The sequence below is a fragment of the Hyperolius riggenbachi genome, chromosome 1 (assembly GCF_040937935.1).
Source record: "Hyperolius riggenbachi isolate aHypRig1 chromosome 1, aHypRig1.pri, whole genome shotgun sequence".
Lineage (NCBI taxonomy): Eukaryota > Metazoa > Chordata > Amphibia > Anura > Hyperoliidae > Hyperolius > Hyperolius riggenbachi.
In genome coordinates, this window is record NC_090646.1 from 279,863,188 (window position 1) to 279,885,221 (window position 22,034).

Consider the following 22,034-nt stretch of genomic DNA (forward strand, 5'->3'; position numbering starts at 1 on the left):
ATAAATATTTACCTAAGGGTTTAAACTTTTTAAATATCTATGTAAAGATGAAATATTTCGCTCTATATTTTTTTTTTTTATATAAGCTTGTAAATAGTGATGGATGCAAAACGGGAAAAAAATGCTCTTTTATTTCCAAATAAAATATTGTCGCGATACATTGTGATAGGGACATAACGGTGAGATAACCGTGACAAATGGGCAAATACAATACGTGGGTTTTAATCATGGAGGCATGTATTATTTTAAAACTATAATGGCCAAAAACTGACAAATAATGCATTTTTTCATTTTTTTTTCTTCTTACTGTTAAAATGCATTTACAGTTAGGTAGCTCTTAGCTAAATGTACCCCCCAAAGAAAGCCTAATTGGTGGCGGAAAAAAACAAGATATAGATCAGTTCATTGTGATAAGTAGTGATAAAGTTATAGGCTAATGAATGGGAGGTGAACATTGCTCGGATGCATAAAGTGAAAACGACTGAGAGCTTAAGTGGTTAAAGGATTATAGTTCTGGTTCTTTACAGGTAAACTGGCCACTTAAATTGGTCCATTAAGCTTTTAAAAATCATGGTCTAGCCTAAGCCTAATTTTCTACACTTCTGCCTATGACCGGTGTTCATTCTGTTTACTTGTCTGTAACCAGTAACTCTATCTTATAATAAAGAGTATAATGTAGAGTAACTATCTGATAAAAAAGTACACAAGTGTGCAAAAGTACACAAGTGCTTGTCATTTGTAAAGCGCTTGCTAATGTAATGCTATGGGGAATTTAAAAACAAACAAACACATCCTTTAAATGGGATCACACCCATAGTATTACATTAGCAAGAGCTTTTTAAATCACAAGCACTGCTAGTGGGTCCCAGGCCTCACTTTCTGGTGTGGTCCAGACACTACTGCAGCCAAATAGATCAGCAGGGCTGCCAGGCAACTGGAATTGTTTAAAAGGAAATAACTGTGGCAGCCTCCATATAACTCTCGCCTCATGTTTACTTTAATGCAAAATGGGTACCAATTCCTAAAACTAGAAATATTACTATCTGCTATTGCAGCACTAGTGGCAGTGACTTGTGGTTTTAAATTGAGTGTTTCCTACTGGCCGGTAGCGATCAAACAGACTGCTATTTTTCAAGTGCAGCTGTAAAAATGTAGTCAACACAGCCAGTTATTCTTTGAGCCTGTTTCATAAATAAGGCCCATAGTTGTCACAATTAAGGCATGTGTGTAGGAAGGAGCTGTCCGCTCAGTCTTTATCTGTGTAGCATTATGCATTTGTTCTGACTAGTGCACATTTTTCTACTCTTTAGAAATTCTGGGAGTTGGCAAAGCAAGTCAGCGAGTTCATGGCATGGAAGCAAGTCGAGTGTCCATTTGAGAAAGATCGGAAGATTCTGAATTACGTCTTGACTGCACCGATATTCAGTGAAGACGGTATGTGTGATCTGCATTATTACACTAGCCCTAAGCTACTTAGATTAATTAAAAAGGAGCATTTATCAATGCATACACATTTCCATGGTCTTTATTTTTAAGTAAATATCTTGTATGTTTGGTCTTGTTAAGAAGTATTAGAATAGTTTTTGAAGGGATGCTATCTTCAATCACTTAGTAACCCTCTTAACTGTTATGATTACACACTGACCTGCAGTTCTTTGTCAGCATTGTGGGAAGAGAGTTCTGCGGTTTATCTCCAGTAGGGAGAAGGGATTTGCTTGAATATCTCCACAGATTCTGTGGAATCTTATAATGAAGCCGTTATTGTGACTGAGAATATGAGCATTTGGAGGAATTGCTACGAGTCTAGTCGTTGCAAGGCTCGGCATTTAGTCAAGGGAGATGTTATTGTGCTGGTTGGAGTATATATAGTCTGCCAGAGAGTCAGCAAGTAGTTAACCCTGGTGTACTGTACTGGTTAAGTGTGAGTTTGGAGCAATGTGCCTCTGATGCCTGAGCCTAAATGCAGACATACAGGCATGGTCAATTAGGTGAGCACTATAGCAAGCCAGCCTTTTGTCTGGTGTAAATTGGAGCATTCACCCTGTATTAGCTCATTAGTCATGTAATTATTCTATCATTACGCCAGTTGTACTGCTTGGTTTAGGAGGAATTGGATGTATTTGGACACTGTGTAATGACTTTGCTTTCATTTCTCTGTGTGTTGCAGGGCTGTATCTGGCCTCCTATGAGCACGAGAGTCCAGAGAATCACATTGAAAAGGACCGATGGAAAAGTCTGAGGTGTGTGTCAAAGGCCATTCCTGCCATCAAACCTGGCTGTGTGTCTGCAGCACTGGACAGCCATATTCAAAAAGCTGTGTTCAAGCTACAATGACTGCTAGGCCATACTGGCCATGTACACAAACAGCTGTAAAAAAATTTTGTTTTATGAATTTTAAACGTATGTCTCTAAATTATTTTTTCAGTGTCTTTTTTATATATATATATATATATATATATATATATGTGTGTTTTTGTTCGTTGTAATTTTTTTTGTGGACCATTATGTATTGTGTGTGGACCATTAAATTATATATTCATGGTGTGCTGTGTGGAGTTTTCCATGGTGACAAACCGAAACCATTGTTTCTTATCTTGTTAGCAATTATCCAGGGCAAACTAAGTACTTACCCAGAGCAGTTACCACTTTAACACTTGTTGAGTTTAGCCTGTCATGACAGAAATAGAGGGTTTCCATTTATGTGTGTTGTCATTTACCCTGCTGTCATGTTTCTGCATTTACTACTCACTAATAGAGATGGCCAATGAGATGCTAATAATTCTGTCTTGCATGCATATTCAGTACAAATTGTTGGCAGCTTGGAACAGTCAAAATTGTCAGGAAGTACATTTGATTGGACCAGTTTCAAGCTGCGTACAATTTGCATTAATTTGGCATTGAAGCTCATAGATCATCTCAAATCGGCATCTGCCTGGGACAACCATGTGAGTTGGTGTTTGTGTTTCACATACAATGTGATCATTTTAAGCTATCAGGCTCAATAAGTAGTGAAGCAGTAGAATAAACAGCAGACAAGGAACTGGCATCTACTTTGCAGACATCAGCAGAGTGTCACGGTTCGTACAAACTTGCTGAAATGAATGTGCATCAGCTGTATGCAGTCATCAGATGAGTCGTGAGGAGAGATTGCTGGCTACAGATGTTCTCAGAGGATGCAACAGCAATTGGCCAAGAAAATCCCTTCTGGCCAATACATTTTCATTGTTTTTCCGGTATGCTGTAGAGCAGTGTTTCCCAACATTTTATTGGTATGTACCCCTTTTAAAGCCCTGAACTCACCAAGTACCCCCTAGCATAGTAAATAATCTCACAAGTACCCCTTGACAAATATACATTTAATCGTAGTACATGATAATTGGTTCTAAATAATTTCCAAGCATTTCCTGTTGCTTTTAATTAGCTAAAATACTAATTTAGTGTTTAAATGAGATTTATCATTTTCTAAAACTCTCAATTTGTTGTTCTTGGTTAAGTATATCAAGCCCGAGTACCCCTGGGCCCATCAGAAGTACCCCCTGGGATACGCCTACCACACGTTGAGAACCTAGGCTGTAGAGCAGAGATCTTGGTAGAGATCCTGTTCATCAGATAAACTTTGTAACATCACTGGCCAATGTGCGCAATGGCTTTCCTGCCATTTCAATGTTTGTCTAGTGTCGTAACACTTTCTTGGACATGACATGAGTTGGGAAGGTTAGGGTTAAGGTGACCACACACCATACAATTTTTTTTTAAATAGCTGTTCAATTCAAGAATTGCAATCAATTTTTCTCACTGATGGTAATCATTCAAAAATATGACCAATGTGCCACACACATGTTCAATTATTCCCCAATTATATTAAAAATGATTGGAAACGCTAAGAAAATTGCTAGGGTGTGTATTTTTAATAAATTGACAATCCAGCACACACCATAAAATCTTTTAAAAAATTTAACAAATTTCCAGCATTCTGGATTGATAAAAATCGAAAAAATGGGAAGTCCGATCTGATTTTTCAGTCGAATGGAAAAAAAAGCTTTCGAATGTCTTTACATTTTTTTTTGGGGGGGGGGGGGGGGAGATCCGATCATATTTATTGAATTGCCATAAAATCGGATCATTTTATTGTATCGTGTGTGTGTGTGTGTGGCTACCTTTAGACAGAAGAGAGGGGAAGATCAGTGGTACGCTCAAAAGATGGGAGGTTAATGGTAAGGCACAGGAGAGGGGAAGTTAGCAGACAGGAGGTTCATGGTAGGCAGAGAAGAGTGGAGATTAATGTTTGGCAATAGAGGTAGAGGTGAAGGTCAGTTTTAGGCATAGGCCTGCTGGCCGCCCATTCGGAAGAAAATGTTGTCTTTTTGTTTTTTTGGAGGGGTCACCACACCAGCTAAGGTCCAATGTATTCTCTCATATCTGACCCGGGCCACACTTCTGGCTTTGGCCATAATATATATTCTGGCATTTCTCAAGGAACATGACCTCAAATGAGGACACATACATAACCCTAAGCTGTCTTTGCTATTGCAAGCATGCTTACAGCTATAAATACAGTGTTGTTGATTTTATTAAGGCAGGTGCACGAAAAACAGCAGCAAAGTATAGCAAGTGCATAGAGTACCAATCAGTCATTGTTTCATTTACCAGCTGCAACATGATTGGTTGCTCTTACAGCTGCTCTTTATTTCCTCCTTTCTTCTTTGCACCTGTCTTGACAAATAAGCCTGCATGTTAAATCCTATGTGCGCTTCTATAAGAAATGCTGCAAATGACTGTCTAAGTACTGGGAATTAATGACTGGAGATTTATAGTCCTCCTTCACATCTTGCTTTATTTTCTCATTTTTTTTATTTTTTATTTTTTTTCCCCAGGTCAGCACTTTTGGCCAGAGTCTAATGTATGAAGTTTCTGCCATGAATGGCCATTATTCATGGACACATTGCACTGAGTGGAATTTGACTGATGGGAGCAGAGCAGGCAGCTGAGGCTTTCCTCCAGCGCAGCAGACGTGAATCACTACAGCTTAAGGGCAGACAGGCGGATTAAATTCATTTCCAGTGACTGGACTCTGATGCCTGTTTACCACAAACAATTACTGGATATTTCACAGCCACCCTTGCGCTGTGCTTTATTTCTTCAGTTGCGTATAGATTCTTTACCGGACCCCACATCCTGCTTATCAATGCCATGCAGCTGTTGCTCCTTCCTAGTAAGAATCTAGTCACCATGCATGCTTATAGGCAAGCAGCCGTACTTCAAAGACTGGACAAAATATTACAAAAAGACTGAAAGCCTCTCGCTGGCACGAGTTCAAGCTGTGAAAGCTGAGCAGATTATTTTGAAGACTAGTTTACTGCTGGTTAGTAAGCTGTCAACACTGGTAACCATTGGAGGACGTTCATAATGAATATTATTAATATTTTGGAAATAGATGCGCTTTCATTCCAGATTTTTGAAATGAAAGCAAATATGTAAATGGATGTTACAATATTAATCCTGTTTAGTCTTTTTTTTTTTTTTTCTCTCTTGTCTTTGTTTTTGTATTTTATTGTCCTATCATCTCTTTTATGTCTGTTGTGGTCTTTTTCTATGTATTGCAGCACATGTTGCCCACTATGGTACAGAAAAGGTTGTGCACTGAACCTGTTATCTTTCAAACATTAGCCACCCTCGTGCTGTTTAGTGATAAAACAAAAGTAACAGAGGCGCCAACAAGTATAAAATAGTTAAAAACCGCTTAAAAGGAGGGGTGTAGGTGGACACACCTCTCAGGTATAAAATAGACCAGTCAATACGCTGTTAATAAATAACAGTATTATTTATTGGGGATTCTCCAAGCATGCAACGCGTTTCACGGGCAAAGCTCCCGCCTCATCAGGCAATCAAACAGGAGAAACACAGTAATAGGTCAAGATCTGGATCAAGCGCCTCTATCTAGAGGCGCTTGATCCAGATCTTGACCTATTACTGTGTTTCTCCTGTTTGATTGCCTGATGAGGCGGGAGCTTTGCCCGTGAAACGCGTTGCATGCTTGGAGAATCCCCAATAAATAATACTGTTATTTATTAACAGCGTATTGACTGGTCTATTTTATACCTGAGAGGTGTGTCCACCTACACCCCTCCTTTTAAGCGGTTTTTAACTATTTTATACTTGTTGGCGCCTCTGTTACTTTTGTTTTATCACTATACAGTCCACCCTGGGTGGAGGGGTGTTTTCCCCAATTTTTCACAGAGAGCGACATTTTAATACCTGAGTGGGGTCAGGTTAGAATTGTCCCCACCTGCATTTTCAGTGGTTGCCTTTGTGGTGACCCAGATTTGTGAGTATATCTACCACTTACGGTACTTTCAATTAATCTCCATTTGTTAATCGACATACTACACCATATTGGGCTCTCGGTCTCTTTTGTTTACTTCTTTTGTTTACTTGTTTTCTAAGCACCCTCGTGCTGTTACCTGCCTTATTTGGTGTCCATGTCGGTTGACCAAGCATTCCTCTCCTGAAAAACAGCCAGCTGTAAACATTAGCTTGCAGAGCGCTTGTGTACAGACACAGCATCCTGACTTATTACCACAGGGAAATGCATATGCATGGTTTCCTGAATAATTGGCTGCTATGAGTCAAAACCGCTTAGGTGCTGTTTGTAATTTATCATGAAGTGAAGAAAAATGTCTATTTTACTATGGACTGAAGCCGCTGTGACACAATAACTATTAAGATTCCAAGATGTAAATTTATACTATTGTTACACTGTATATACTAGCTTTCCGCCTCATGTTTTTTTTATGTATTGTGTATAATGGACAGATAGACCAGTTTACCTCTTATAATTTCCATCAGACTTACAATTAGCTGTATAGTGGCACCACAGCACTATGGAATTATTTCTAAACACTCCTTTATATTATTCCTTTGGAAAGGTGGAGTGGATTTGAGGATGCACTGTAAAAGAATGTGATGGATGGTGTGTGACAATGAAAAAGATGTGACGATGTACACTCTACTGTACTTAATTCAAAGGCATTGCAACTGATGTAGGTGTTGCAAAGCATGTAGAGACTGGTCTAAACTATACAGTAGGTGCTTGACAGGATACATGATCATAATAAATGCAGATATCGAGCAGATGATGCTACTCCTGTCCACCTTTACAGCATTGTTTTGGCCAATTCACTATCTCGCTTGACACTAACCTGCAGCCATGGCTGATGGATCTCAGGGATATTGACTATTGATATTGACTGAGCAAATGTTAAACTTGTCTGATTATTGTTGTGACTCCTGAGATAATTGGTACCCAAACTGTCCCCAACATTAAAGGCATACACATTAACTAGTGGGATGTTTTTCATGACCCATTAGAGCAAGAGAAATTCCTGGGGCTGATCAGGTCCTGCCTGTATTTTGAACCACTGTAGCCATTATTTTTAAACCTGACACGCACTGATTTATGTTTTAGCAGATATGACATTAGATTTAATGAAAACAGAGAATATAACAACAATCTATCAAAAAAAAAAAATGAAACCCCCCCCCCCCCTTTAATTTATGATCAGTCACTTTGTTGGTCAGACATGGGTAGGCCAAATTTTTAGCTGCTCAATGCAGTGGGAGCATGGGTGGTGTGATGGTGGTGGGGGGGGTTGGATTATGTATGCAGGGGTTAACTCTACTAAGGCACAACCTTCCTTCTGATCTGCTCCATGCCTTGTGCTGTCATATTACATCGCCTTCAGGAAGAAAGTTCCAGTTTAGAAGGTGGAAGTGTAAGAATGTGGCATGGAGTGCATCGCAAGAAAGGGGGTGACTTGCTGGCTTAACCCTCGCATACACAGCCTGTGCCCCCTGCAAACTCTGGGATGCAAAATGGTTCTTGCTCATCCTTACTGCAGCAAACATTTTTTAGCCTGTTGCTGTAGCATATGGCACCATAATGCCCTGATTAAGGGCCTGTTTCCACTACACGCAGATTGGATGTAGAAAAACTGACTCCAATGAATGCCTATGGGAAAATCTGCATCAGAAAAATTGAGTTTAGTGGAAAGAGGCCCATAGGCATTCATTGGGGTCAGTTTATCTGCATCCAATCTGCGTGTAGAGGAAAAACAGGCCCTTAGACCTTCCCATTAATGCATCCACCCATTCTCTAGTTACTGAGCATTTAGTAAACAGTACCTTTTATTTTCCATTTGCTTTTTTTTTTCATTAGATTTTTTTCACTAAAAAAAAATATTGTATATAAATTCCATCTTCAACAGTCTTAGAAGATTTCCAATACAACCTACAGATCCTATTAGCCCAATCCTCGTAATAGTGTGTGTATAGTGCAAGGGCAAAAATAAAAATGTCATGTTGTATAGAAATGTGTTTTATGCTGTGTTGTGAATTATATTGTTTACAGGGTTACTAAGAATTAGGAATGTCACATTCTGTTTAATGCTAAATATCTACTTTTGTTTAAGCATCGTCTATGCAGAAAACCAATGGTCGGTTATCCCTTTTATCATGCTTTCTGAAACCTATAGAAGGAGGACTTACATACTCTGTGCCAAATTCAGTGACTTCCATGGCCAGAAAACGATATGCTTGCTGATATTCCCAAGTTGTTTGTCAGAATTTCCATAATCAATTTTCAAGACATTTTCACACATATGAGAACTGCAGGGAAATGAATATTCTGACAAGCAGCTGTTCAGGAAGACATTAGACACCTCCCCACTACTTTGCATGAATACATCTAGCAGATCCCTGGAGGGGAAGGACATTCTGTGTCCTGAAATGAAGCGCAAGAGAGCATTCAATTTCTTATATCTCGCCTTCCATCTCAGCCAGCTTGCTTATGCTCTTCATGTGCAGCCAATTTACATAACGCTATGAAGTCTTCATCAGGATTTCAAAAAAAATAATACAAATATTGGTCACCAAGGATCACTGTGAAAAAAAAAAAAGGCTTCACTGCTTTACAGGCTTAATAACGTGTGTTAGGGAAATATCAGTATATTCTAAAATGAATGGAAAGCGACACTTCTGTTAAAGTAGTGTAAATCTACTTTTCATTGGTAGTAGCTGAACAAATAATTCTTATTGTTACAACAGATGTGAGATGTCAAGTAGCTGAAGACAGCAAATGTAAACCGATATTAAAGCAAATATTTATAGCTGGTATAACATCTATGGCTTTGCACACACTTAAAGACTGTTGTTACCCATGATAATCTTTATTGTTGTTTTGGGTGAAGGTTTTGCAGCAGCTTCTGAATAAACACTTTGCAGGGATTCCTGTTGTGCAGCACGGTGTGTCCTATAAACAGGGGAGGACATGAAGGAGACATCTCTATATCAGTGCTCACAAGAAATGGTATGGCAGCTGCCTGGATGATTGTACCTCAGAGGAAGAAGCTTGTGAGCTGATATTGGGGAATATCTGTAAATACAACACACTGTCTCTGTAAAGACTCATGGACAATTGTTTCATGTGACATAAATCTTCCCTGTGCATGCAACTTAAGGTCTTAATGCCTCTCTGCTGTAAGAACTATACATAGAAGAGCACCAAGCACTGCGGAGGTCAATGTTTGTCTCTCCACAGCCTGGGTCACCAATTCCTCCTGGTGAAGTCTTCTAACTGGAGATGAGATAATTTAATAAAAGCATAGATTTTTCTTGGCCGAAATAATTTTATGGTCTTGGCTAACCATGTAATGTGTGCAGATCTCCCCTGATGTTGGCAATAAGATTGCTGGTGCTCTATCATGCTGGATCACGACTGACCAACAGCTATCTTTGTGGGAAGTTTCTATGAGTTTCCCTAAGCTCAGCCTTTATGGAACAGGACAGGCTACTGAACCATGAGCCAAGCAATGTCTCTGTACATCAATTGTAGCAAACTGTCTCTGATTTGGTTGACTATAATTTTGCAAGTAGCTTAACCCTCCTGGCGGTTTAATTATTTCCACCAGGAGGCAGCGCAGCAGTTTTTTTGTTTTTTTTTAAAACATGTAGCGAGCCTAGGGCTCGCTACGTGATAGCCGCTGCTCAGCGGCATCCCCCCGCCCGCTTCGATCAGGAAATCCCGTTCAAAGAGCGGGACTTCCTGGAGGGCTTCCCCCGTCGCCATGACGTCACCGACGTCATTGGGAGTCCCGGTCCACCCCTCGGCGCTGCCTGGCACTGATTGGCCAGACAGCGCATGGGGTCTGGGGGGGACGCGCGACGGACAGCGGCGATTGAGCGCGGGGCGGCGGCGATCGGTGTGCTGATGCAGCTAGCAAAGTGCTAGCTGCATCCAGCAAAAAAAAAATTAAGTAAATCGGCCCAGTAGGGCCTGAGAAAACCTCCTGCGCGGCTTTACCGCCAGGAAGGTTAATGCACAAATTTGGGTTTTACTCTAGCTGGAATTTGTGATTGCTCACCCAGAACTGCAGACAGTTAATTAAATTCAGGAGCTGCCAGTCCATAAACCAATGAAAAAATTTAATTGTACACCTTTTTCAAAACATCTAGGAGCAGACGTTAAGCTGTGTAGTCAGATCTCCATATGGCTGCCTGGGGGATTGCACTGATACATTAGTATATGTACTGGTTGATTGACCGCTCCATAGACAATACAGTGGGTGGGTTCTGACTGGAAAAAATTGATTTTTCCAATTGATGAAGCAAGGGAGCTACAACCAACCTGTCGATATTCCTAAAACAATACAAAGCTACTAAAGGAGCAGAAAAAGTTATTTAGGGATATTTCAAAACAAAGGAAAAAGTGCCATGAAGCATTGTCTAAATAAAAAAAAAACCTCAGGGCAATACAATATTACAGGTTTGAGTGGGTTGTACTTTTCACATTTTCCATATTCTTCAAAGGAAGGTAAGCATATGGCTTCCAGTAAGTAGAAAGTCCATGTGTACAATATCTTGGCAATTCTCAAACGTGGTATTCCAGATGAATTGCTACTTGGAAAAAGCCTATACAATGTAGATATATATTTTAATATGTGGTACAGAACAACTGGGCATGTGTCCAGATCCCCAAGTGAGCAAATACTGTAGTGAAGGAGCATTCCATGAATAAGGAAAGCAAACCTGTTTCTATAGCCTGATGTGTGTGTATATAGAATTGTAATGTATTTTGACTCCTGCATTTCTAACTTATGTAGTTAAAACTAAGCTCTAAATAATAAAGTTAACAGCATTGTGTACATTAAAATCTATGCTTGTGTTTCTTTAGTTTGCTGTATGTGAATAAACTTGCCTTTTCCACATTATTTTACACTAAGACATTCATATACCCCCGTCCCTCAAAGAAGTTCACAATATAATCTCTCTCTGTCATACGTACAAAGGGGATTATAAAGAAGTGCTATTCAGATGGTGGTTTTCCATGCTGAATTCATAAAAGGATGTTCAGATTTTGATCCTTGTAGCTCAGTGCTTTTTATGGCTGCCCACAGAAAGCAACATTAGTGGTATACAAACTGCCTTGTGGTCACATACCATCTGACCTTGCATGTGGGTATCTGAGACACCAATGCTCTCCTTTATTTCCTATGCTGTCTTCTACTATAAAAGTGGTAAGCTCTATTTGGCAATAAATAAAGTGAAAGTCCACTGCCACTGTCCACTTTATACAAATGGTGATAACAGGATTTTCTGCGTAATGCTCATGCAGAAAGTAGTCAACAGGCTGAAGAGTGGCGATATCTTCATCCAATGGCCACTTTAATAAATATGGAGAAAAGGTAAAAAAAAAGTTATGCAGAAATGATACTGGTTTTCTGGTGAACAGGCTGTTTTCCTCATTAAAAGTGGACTCCATAGTGCAGTCAGTTACAGGCAGAGGCGTGCCTAGGTCTGTTCAGCCCCACAGGAGCCCCATGCCCTCTAGGGCCCATGCAGCTGCACCACGGTTTGATCATGATTGTTCTGTAGGCTCTTCACTGTGTATTTCTCTCTGACCCCCAGGAAGAACAGTGATATTTGCTTGTGACCCAGTCATACACAAGTATGAAATGTGTGCTACATTAACACAGTGCCTACAGAGTGTAACCTAGAGTCATGTACGTTAATGTTTTTGACATTTGCATCCAATCGTAATCTGTTATGATTATAGCCACTCACATGGGGCCACTTTATTTATTCTATACAGGAGCCCACTGTTGGCTTTGTCCACCACTGTTAATGACGACATCTTCCAGTATGCACTGTGGCGGCCGGGGACACGCAGGACATCACAGTGGCCACTTCAAACCTGCGGTTCTGTGGCAGCAGCAAGATGGATGTCCTCATATATCATTTATTATCAGAAATGGCATGCAGCCTCTGCAGTCTCTCTGTTCCTCTTGGGTTCGGTTCCCACATGTTGGGTATGTTTTTTTGCAACCTCCACCCAGCAAAGGAAGCAGAGCCTAGTGTAAAAAATAGGATCCATTTACGCTTGTTAAAAAAAAAATGGATCGTAGAACAGAGAGGTATGTTTAAAACCTATGAGAATGGGCTGCTCTCACTAGGCTGGTTGCTTCATCCACTTCAATTGCCATGTTCGATCGATGCCATGCAAATTCTCACGTATCCCTTGGTTCCACTGCTGCTGACTCCTCCACTCAGTGATAAATAGATTAGTGCCGAGTAGAAGCATGGGGATCCCCATTAGGATTGCAAAAGACCAATGAGAACCATTGCAACAGGGAGGATTCTCATTGGTTCATGGTGGATCAATGGAAATTCTGCCTGTTGCTAGGGAGAATTGGTATATTGTAATCCTATGGAGAGCCCCATGCCCCTACTGACCTCTGGTCTATGAGCTGCGGGCAAAGGAGTCAGCAGTGACAGAGCTGGAGGACGTGAGTAAACTGACAATTGATATGGGTGGAGCAGATGCAAAACAAACCTTCCCTAAGTTGATGCGCTTACCGTGCCATTTTCTCTGGATAGACAATACAGTGGAGCCATACAAAGTCGGGATCACAATGGAACACACTTTAGAGAGCATTGGTCTGCAGGGAACACTACACCAGGCTCAAAAGCCAAGTCACAAATTTTATGGCTACTGTACAGCTGGAACACACTTTGGGCACTGACAAGCTGGCATATTTGTGTGGGGGAAGGGGGGGGGACGACTCAGTAGTTATTCGACATACCCAGATTTACATTAAATATCCTGGTCTTAGCATCAGAAATTGTAACTTTCCAGAATTTTAACTTCCAACTTTTGCATCACAATTTAACAATTTCAAGTTGAAAGTCAGGATGTGGATTTCACAGAATGTTTTTCACATAAATAAAGAAACATGTCTACTAGGCATGCTTGAGGGACATGAATGTAAAAATTCTAAGTGAACAAGCAAAGCAAATTTGTAACCCATTGTGAACATATTTTCACAAATTCTAAATATTCACAATCATTTACGATTTTGCAATTTTACAATTCAGAATCTGCAAAATTCAGAATTTGTTTAGAATGCCCTGCAAAATTTTGGATTTTGGCAATTCAGACTATCCCTATGAGAGCGTAATAGCCATATTAAAGACATATTCAAGTTATTGTTGCTAAAGGTGGTCCTACAAGCTACTGAAAAATGGGGTCACAATTTTTCTCATGCGGCTTCCCCTTTTGGTCTGATTTTTGTGAAATAATGACACAGTGGAATCTGTTCTGTTTTTTTCACAACTGAGATGTAATTTAAAGTGGACCCAAATTAAAAATACAAGATTTCAGAAATAAAATCAATTTTCTAAATTATAATAATAAATGGCAGCCTTTTGTTCAGCTGCATGATGACAAATATAAAATATTTTACATTTATTGGAGTAACCCCTCCCTTCCGTTCATATTGCCAGGACAGAATGCGGCAGACTGGTGGAGGAGTTAAAAAAACAAAACACAGGCTGCTACTGATGATGTCACAGGGGAGGTGAACTCAGCTTGTGTGAGATTTCACATAGATGATGCCCCTGTGAGGGAGGGTAGCTGATGACAAACACTCCCATGATCTAAAACCTCCTACTAAGCTCAGAAGTTATGAAAAGAGAAGGGTAAAACGCTTGCACTGAAATGCTTATAGGCTTGAAGGAGTGTTTTTTTATCTTTGTGTGTCAGAGTGGTGCAGCTAATTTTGAATTAAAAAAATGTTTGGTTTGGGTCCGCTATGAAGAGTAACTGTTAGGCATAAAATCTAAAATCAATTCTCTACTTGTATCCTTTAAATACGTGAAAAGGAGGCTAACCAGACAATTCAAAATTTCAAAATCTATCTTACTTTTCTTTTCCAGAAGAATATCATTTCCCATGTCCCCTGGCTCTTATTTCGTACATCTGCCGCACATAGGAAGTTGCAGTGCATGCGTTTTTTTTTTCTTCTTTACTCTCCACCCCCCATTAGTTAATCCCCTCAGACACCGCTAATTCAGCCTGATTGGCTGAAGCCTCTATCCCTCCCACGCCTCTCTTCCTCTCTGATTGGCTGCCCCTGTTCTCCTCTACTATGCCGGTGTTATGTCAGATCGTGCTGCCATAACAACGGTCGGATCCTGTATGCTGCTAGGGCACAGGGAGGAGGGCCGACACCTGTCCTTTGTCCCTGTCCTCGGCCCCACCCCTTTAGTGTGTCTCAGTCCGCACTCCTGCCGCATTCCCCCTCACCGGCATCCCCCCTTCTCCCCAAAGCATTACAAAGGGCCGTGGTGAGGAATAAAGGCAGCGCACACAGACTCGCCCCTCATGGTTCCAGGCGATGGAGTTCCCGTCTATACGTTCTGCACTACTGCTGGCGGTAATGCAGAGAGTATAGACGGGAACTCCATTGCTAGGAACTATGAGTAGGCGAGCCTGCTTGCACTGCCTTTATTCCTCCCTGCTGCGCTCTGTAATGCTGTGGGGAGAAGGGAGTAGGGGGACGGGGGGAAAATATGGGAGGAAATGACATCAGTATCTTGCTTCACTCTAAAGGAATCCAAAATGGCAAATGCCAGGGGCAGAATTCTTTTTATTTACTATATAAGATTCACTGAAATAAAAATGTGGACAGTGCAATGTAACAATGTGTGGTGTTTGGTGCACACTCAGAGTATTCAGATTGTTGGTGATCCGCAGTATCACCAATAATGCTGATATATCCGATTATGTGGTAATCTGCGGAATCACCAATAATGCGGATATTTATTTGTAACTCTGGATACCGGGTATAACGACAGTGGAAAACCCACCACACTGATATCTTTAAGAGGACTGGCTACCTCTAAAAGAGAAACGCAGTGTGTGCGATTCTGCGACTAGATGACGTAACGCAAGAATCGCGTTCCCCAGCAGCAATGATATACTGGGGAACCACTGAGATCTCCGCAAGGAGGGATTCAGCAGAAAAAAACCTTTAGTGGGAGAACCACTAAAGGGGGCAAAGTCAGACGGAAACGGTTCGGCAACAAACTGGCTGCGAAGTACCGAATCGTGAAACAGAGAGCAGAGTCAGAAATCTAGCCAAGGTCAGTAACGGAAATCAGATAGGCGGAGGTACAAAGTCAGAAAGCCGAACTCGTAGTGAAATAGACAAGCAGAGGTTCGGCAACGGGAGATCAGAAAATGGCACAGATAATAGTGCTTGCGAATATATTGGCAAAACCAATATATGTCGCAGATCAGGAAAATAACAAATCTGACTGTTGTGGGCTAGTTACGGCAAGCCGCACTTGGCCCACGATGGTACTGACTGTCAGATCATTATCTGGCTGACTATTAGATCAACTGACTGGCTGACTATAACAGAGATCAGGTTACATACAAATATACAATAATCAGGAAAACAACAAAGACTGACTGATGAGAGACCGGAGCCTTGCTCCAGCTAGGACTGTCCCTCTCGGATCTAGCTAAGGTTTGAGGGCTATCACAAAGTAACGCTTACTGCAGACAACTTGCAACTGACAGAATGCCTGCTTTTATACTGTGCTGGGCTCAAACAGCCCGCCCAGCCAATCAGCCAATCACAACACAGCTCAAAGACCTTGCAGCACAGCTCAAGGACCTTACTGAGATCAGCTGACCAGCTGGTCAGCTGACTCTCCTTCTAAGAGTATAAAAGGCTTTATTGCACACGTGCGCAGCCCCTACAAGGTCCAGACTGGATTGAGGATAGCGTTGGTGTGTGACAGGCCCTGAGGCCTGTGAGGGAAGAACCGGACCACAGCCTCGACGTAAAGTACGCCGAGAGGCCTGTGACCGAACGGTGGATCGCACCGCCGATGCGGACGTTTCTCCGCGTTCCGCATGCGACCATGTGGTGGATGGTGCCGCTGATGCGGACGCGGACAAACCTCCGCGTTCCGCTTGCTGAATGCGGTCAGGCCTCCGTCTTATGACATGCAATACATCTGTTATGTCAGTAGGGCAAGTATTTATCTACTTACATACAGTGGTGTGAAAAACTATTTGCCCCCTTCCTGATTTCTTATTCTTTTGCATGTTTGTCACACTTAAATGTTTCTGCTCATTAAAAACCGTTAACTATTAGTCAAAGATAACATAATTGAACACAAAATGCAGTTTTAAATGATGGTTTTTATTATTTAGTGAGAAAAATAACTCAAAACCTTCATGGCCCTGTGTGAAAAAGAAATTGCCCCCTGAACCTAATAACTGTTTGGGCCACCCTTAGCAGCAATAACTGCAATCGAGCGTTTGCGATAACTTGCAACAAGTCTTTTACAGCGCTCTGGAGGAATTTTGGCCCACTCATCTTTGCAGAATTGTTGTAATTCAGCTTTATTTGAGGGTTTTCTAGCATGAACCGCCTTTTTAAGGTCATGCCACAACATCTCAATAGGATTCAGGTCAGGACTTTGACTAGGCCACTCCAAAGTCTTCATTTTGTTTTTCTTCAGCCATTCAGAGGTGGATTTGCTGGTGTGTTTTGGGTCACTGTCCTGCTGTAGCACCCAAGATCGCTTCAGCTTGAGTTGACGAACAGATGGCCGGACATTCTCCTTCAGGATTTTTTGGTAGACAGTAGAATTCATGGTTCCATCTATCACAACAAGCCTTCCAGGTCCTGAAGCAGCAAAACAACCCCAGACCATCACACTACCACCACCATATTTTACTGTTGGTATGATGTTCTTTTGCTGAAATGCTGTGTTACTTCGCCAGATGTAACGGGACACGCACCTTCCAAAAAGTTCAACTTTTGTCTCATCGGTCCACAAGGTATCTTCCCAAAAGTTTTGCCAATCATTGAGATGTTTTTTTAGCAAAATTGAGACGAGCCTTAATGTTCTTTTTGCTTAAAAGTGGTTTGCGCCTTGGATATCTGCCATGCAGACCGTTTTTTCCCAGTCTCTTTTTTATGGTGGAGTCATGAACAATGACCTTAATTGAGGCAAGTGAGGCCTGCAGTTCTTTAGATGTTGTCCTGGGGTCTTTTGTGGCCTCTCGGATGAGTTTTCTCTGCGCTCTTGTGGTAATTTTGGTCGGCCAGCCACTCCTGGGAAGGTTCATCACTGTTCCATGTTTTTGCCATTTGTGGATAATGGCTCTCACTGTGGTTCGCTGGAGTCCCAAAGCTTTATAAATGGCTTTATAACCTTTACCAGACTGATAGATCTCAATTACTTTTGTTCTCATTTGTTCCTGAATTTCTTTGGATCTTGGCACGATGTCTAGCTTTTGAGGTGCTTTTGGTCTACTTCTCTGTGTCAGATAGCTCCTATTTAAGTGATTTCTTGATTGAAACAGGTGTGGCAGTAAGCAGGCCTGGGGGTGACTACAGAAATTGAACTCAGGTGTGATAAACCACAGTTAAGTTATTTTTTTAACAAGGGGGGCAATCACTTTTTCACACAGGGTCATGTAGATTTGGAGGGTTTTTTTCTCACTAAATAATAAAAAACATCATTTAAACTGCATTTTGTGTTCAATTATGTTATCTTTGACTAATAGTTAATGGTTTTTGATGAGCAGAAAAATGTAAGTGTGACAAACATGCAAAAGAATAAGAAATCAGGAAGGGGGCAAATAGTTTTTCACACCACTGTATGTGTTTTTTTTTCCTGACATATTATGGCTGACAGCTCCTCCTTAAATAGTTTTAGAACCTACGAAAAACAAAAGATTGCTTTCTTAAAACAGAAATAATTTGCGATAATTCAGGTTGGAGTGAGCTCCGAGATGTCTCCCAGTGCATCACTGCTGAAATATGCAAATTATCCATTGTCGTCCCTGTGAGCTAGCCACACCTCCAGATTTGCTGGAATGCAATGATGTGTCAGCTTATTATTATTAGAGCCACAATAATCTAACATGCATACAGAATGTTTTGGATTGATTAACCCTCATCAGTGCATGGCATGGATTAATGTGGCTCTATGGGGTAGGACTTGAAACACCCAGAGGTACAGAGTACCTAGCAAGCTCATGGTGAACCAGAACTCCTAGGAGTGTGTAAGGGGCTACAATGGACCTAAAATCCCTCTTACTAAAATGCTATGGAAAACAAAAGATTGCTTTCTTAAAACAGAAAGAACCTACGAAGAACTAGATTATTTATTTTTAGCCATCTGCTGATCTCCATTATTAGCATTACAAGGGACACTTTAAAAATGTTTAACACACTTATTTAACATGTTCAAGCCTCATACACTTGCATGCAAAATTTGCGTAATTCTGAATTATTTGCATCTCATTGACCATTGGTAGTTGCCAGTAATGGCAACTTGTTAGCACCAGCGACTAGGGATGAGCTATTGAAAAATGGTAGCACTCCACTCCCCTCTACAGGTCCTTCTAAAAAAATTAGCATATTGTGATAAAGTTAATTATTTTCTGTAATGTACTAATAAACATTAGACTTTCATATATTTTAGATTCATTACACACAACAAAGTACATAGGTGCTTTCCTTTGTACCTGTGCTTTGTGGCTTCAATAAAAGAAGATTCTATGAGGAGTGCCGGAGTCTGTCAGTTCTTTCAGCTATACACACAACTGAAGTAGTTCAAGCCTTTTATTGTTTTAATATTGATGATTTTGGCATACAGCTCATGAAAACCCAAATTTCCTATCTCAAAAAATTAGCATATTTCATCTGACCAATAAAAGAAAAGTGTTTTTAAAACAAAAAATGTCAACCTTCAAATAATTATGATCAATTATGCACTCAATACTTGGTCGGGAATCCTTTTGCAGAAATGACTGCTTCAATGCGGCGTGGGATGGAGGCAATCAGCCTGTGGCACTGCTCAGGTGTTATGGAGGCCCAGGATGCTTTGATAGCGACCTTAAGGTCATCCAGAGTGTTGGGTCTTGCGTCTCTCAACTTTCTCTTCACAATATCCCACAGATTCTCTATGGGGTTCAGGTCAGGAGAGTTGGCAGGCCAATTGAGCACAGTGATACCATGGTCAGTAAACCATTTACCAGTGGTTTTGGCACTGTGAGCAGGTGCCAGGTCGTGCTGAAAAATGAAATCTTCATCTCCATAAAGCTTTTCAGCAGATGGAAGCAAGAAGTGCTCCAAAATCTCCTGATAGCTAGCTGCATTGACCCTGCCCTTGATAAAACACAGTGGACCAACACCAGCAGCTGACATGGCACCCCAGACCATCACTGACTGTGGGTACTTGACACTGGACTTCAGGCATTTTGACATTACCCTCTCCCCAGTCTTCCTCCAGACTCTGGCACCTTGATTACTGAATGACATGCAAAAGTTGCTTTCATCCCAAAAAAAGTACTTTGGACCACCGAGCAACAGTCCAGTGCTGCTTCTCTGTAGTCCAGGTCAGGCGCTTCTGCTGCTGTTTCTGGTTCAAAAGTGGCTTGACCTGGGGAATGCGGCACCTGTAGTCCATTTCCTGCACACGCCTGTACACGGTGGCTCTGGATGTTTCTACTCCAGACTCAGTCCACTGCTTCCACAGGTCCCCCAAGGTCTGGAATCGGTCCTTCTCCACAAGCTTCCTCAGGGTCCGGTCACCTCTTCTCGTTGTGCAGCGTTTTCTGCCACACTTTTTCCTTCCCACAGACTTCCCACTGAGGTGCCTTGATACAGCACTCTGGGAACAGCCTATTGGTTCAGAAATTTCTTTCTGTGTATTACCCTCTTGCTTGAGGGTGTCAATGATGGCCTTCTGGACAGCAGTCAGGTCGGCAGTCTTACCCCTGATTGCGGGTTTTGAGTAATGAACCAGGCTGGGAGTTTTTAAAAGCCTCAGGAATCTTTTGCAGGTGTTTAGAGTTAATTAGTTGATTCAGATGATTAGGTTAATAGCTCGTTTAGAGAACCTTTTCATGATATGCTAATTTTTTGAGATAGGAATTTTGGGTTTTCATGAGCTGTATGCCAAAATCATCAATATTAAAACAATAAAATGCTTGAACTACTTCAGATGTGTGTAATGAATCTAAAATATATGAAAGTCTAATGTTTATCAGTACATTACAGAAAATAATGAGCCTTATCACAATATGCTAATTTTTTGAGAAGGACCTGTACATCCTCCCGATACTTCCTCCTTTCAGCTGTGAAGTATGAAGTATCAGGAAGGTGCAGAGAGGTGAGGCAGGGTTAATTAATCCTCTCTGCTGCGGCCCATATCTACAAAAGCTCTGTTTCTGTTCTGACTCCGGCGGTACGCAGTTTAGCTTCTGAAAGCTCCCCCCTACTAGCAACTAGACAGAGCAAACTAGCTGCTGTAAGATTTCATTTTTAAGCAAAATAAGTGGTTCTGATCAAAGGACACCTGAAGTGAGAGGGATATGGAGGTTGCCATATTTGTTTCCTTTTAAACAATACAAATTACCTGGCTGTCCAGCTTTTACTCTGATCCTCTGTCTCTAATAGTTTTTGCCATAGACCCTGAATAAGCATGTAGATCAAATGTTTCTGACAAAATGAGCCCCATACTTGTTTCAAATCTGTGGTTTAGACACTGCTGCAGCCAAATAGAAACTGTAATTGAAATAAACATAACAGCCTCCATATTCTTCTTACTTCAGGAGTCCATTAAAGAGACACTGAAGCGAAAAAAAAAAATATGGTATAATGAATTGGTTGTGTACTATGAATAATTACTAGAAGATTAGCAGCAAAGAAAATATTCTCATACTTTTATTTTCAGGTATATAGTGTTTTTTCTAACATTGCATTATTCTATAATATGTCCAGATTACACAACAGTCAGCATTCAAAATGAGTCTTTCAGAGCAGTCTGTGAACTAATGAACTCTCCTTTGCCAGAGGAAAAGTAAATAGTCCAATAACACTTGAGATAATAAAAGTCAGATAACAGCTCTCTCCACGACTAACTTAAGCTGGCCATACACTGGCCCGATTTACCGCCGTTTCGACAGCAGATTCGATCACTGGGATCGAATCTGCTGCCAATCGTTCGCGCTACACGCCGAATTTCGATTCATTTCGTCCGATCCCGTCGATCGCGCCGTGCGGAAAATTACCGTCGATCGCCCGCGGGTAAAGAGCGCATTGCTAGCGGCGTTCGAGTGCCCGACGACCGACGCAATAGAGCCCGCATACATTACCTGCTCCGCTGGCGCGACTGCCCCCGCTCGTCTCCGCTCTTCTCCGCTCTGGTCTCCGGCATGCCTTCACTTATTCCTGCCCGGCAGGAAGTTTAAACAGTAGAGGGCGCTCTACTGTTTAAACTTCCTGCCGGGCAGGAAGAAGTGAAGCATGCTGGAGCCGGAGACCAGAGCGGAGACGGAGAAGAAGAGCGGAGAGAGACCCGGGAGTCGCGCCGGCGGAGCAGGTAATGTATGCGGGCGGGGGAGCGGCGGCAGCAGCACCACCACCACCACAACAGATTGTGATCGGTTTCAGGCTGAAATCGGTTCACAATCTGTTTGCAGTAAAGGTAGCCATACGATCCCTCTCTAATCAGATTCGATCAGATAGGGATCTGTCTGTTGGTCGAATCTGATGGCAAATCGACCAGTGTATGGCCACCTTAAGTCGGAGAGATTAATGGCTTGTTTGCATAGAGATAACAACTGGAGTTTCTCAACTCTTCCTGTACTGGAAACAATTAGA

The 22,034-nt window shown here is 41.5% G+C and overlaps 1 protein-coding gene across 2 annotated transcripts in view; it reads left to right on the forward strand.

The window, feature by feature from the left end:
* Positions 1 to 5,716, forward strand: part of RASGEF1B (RasGEF domain family member 1B) — a 274,935-nt gene extending 269,219 nt beyond the window's left edge. For both annotated transcript variants that reach the window (XM_068271137.1, XM_068271136.1), the window contains 3 exons: positions 1,311 to 1,434; positions 2,168 to 2,240; positions 4,875 to 5,716. In XM_068271137.1, the coding sequence (XP_068127238.1) occupies positions 1,311 to 1,434; positions 2,168 to 2,240; positions 4,875 to 4,899 (222 nt within the window). In that variant the 3' untranslated portion in view covers positions 4,900 to 5,716. The remainder of the gene's footprint in view (positions 1 to 1,310; positions 1,435 to 2,167; positions 2,241 to 4,874) is intronic.
* Positions 5,717 to 22,034: the final 16,318 nt, after the last annotated feature.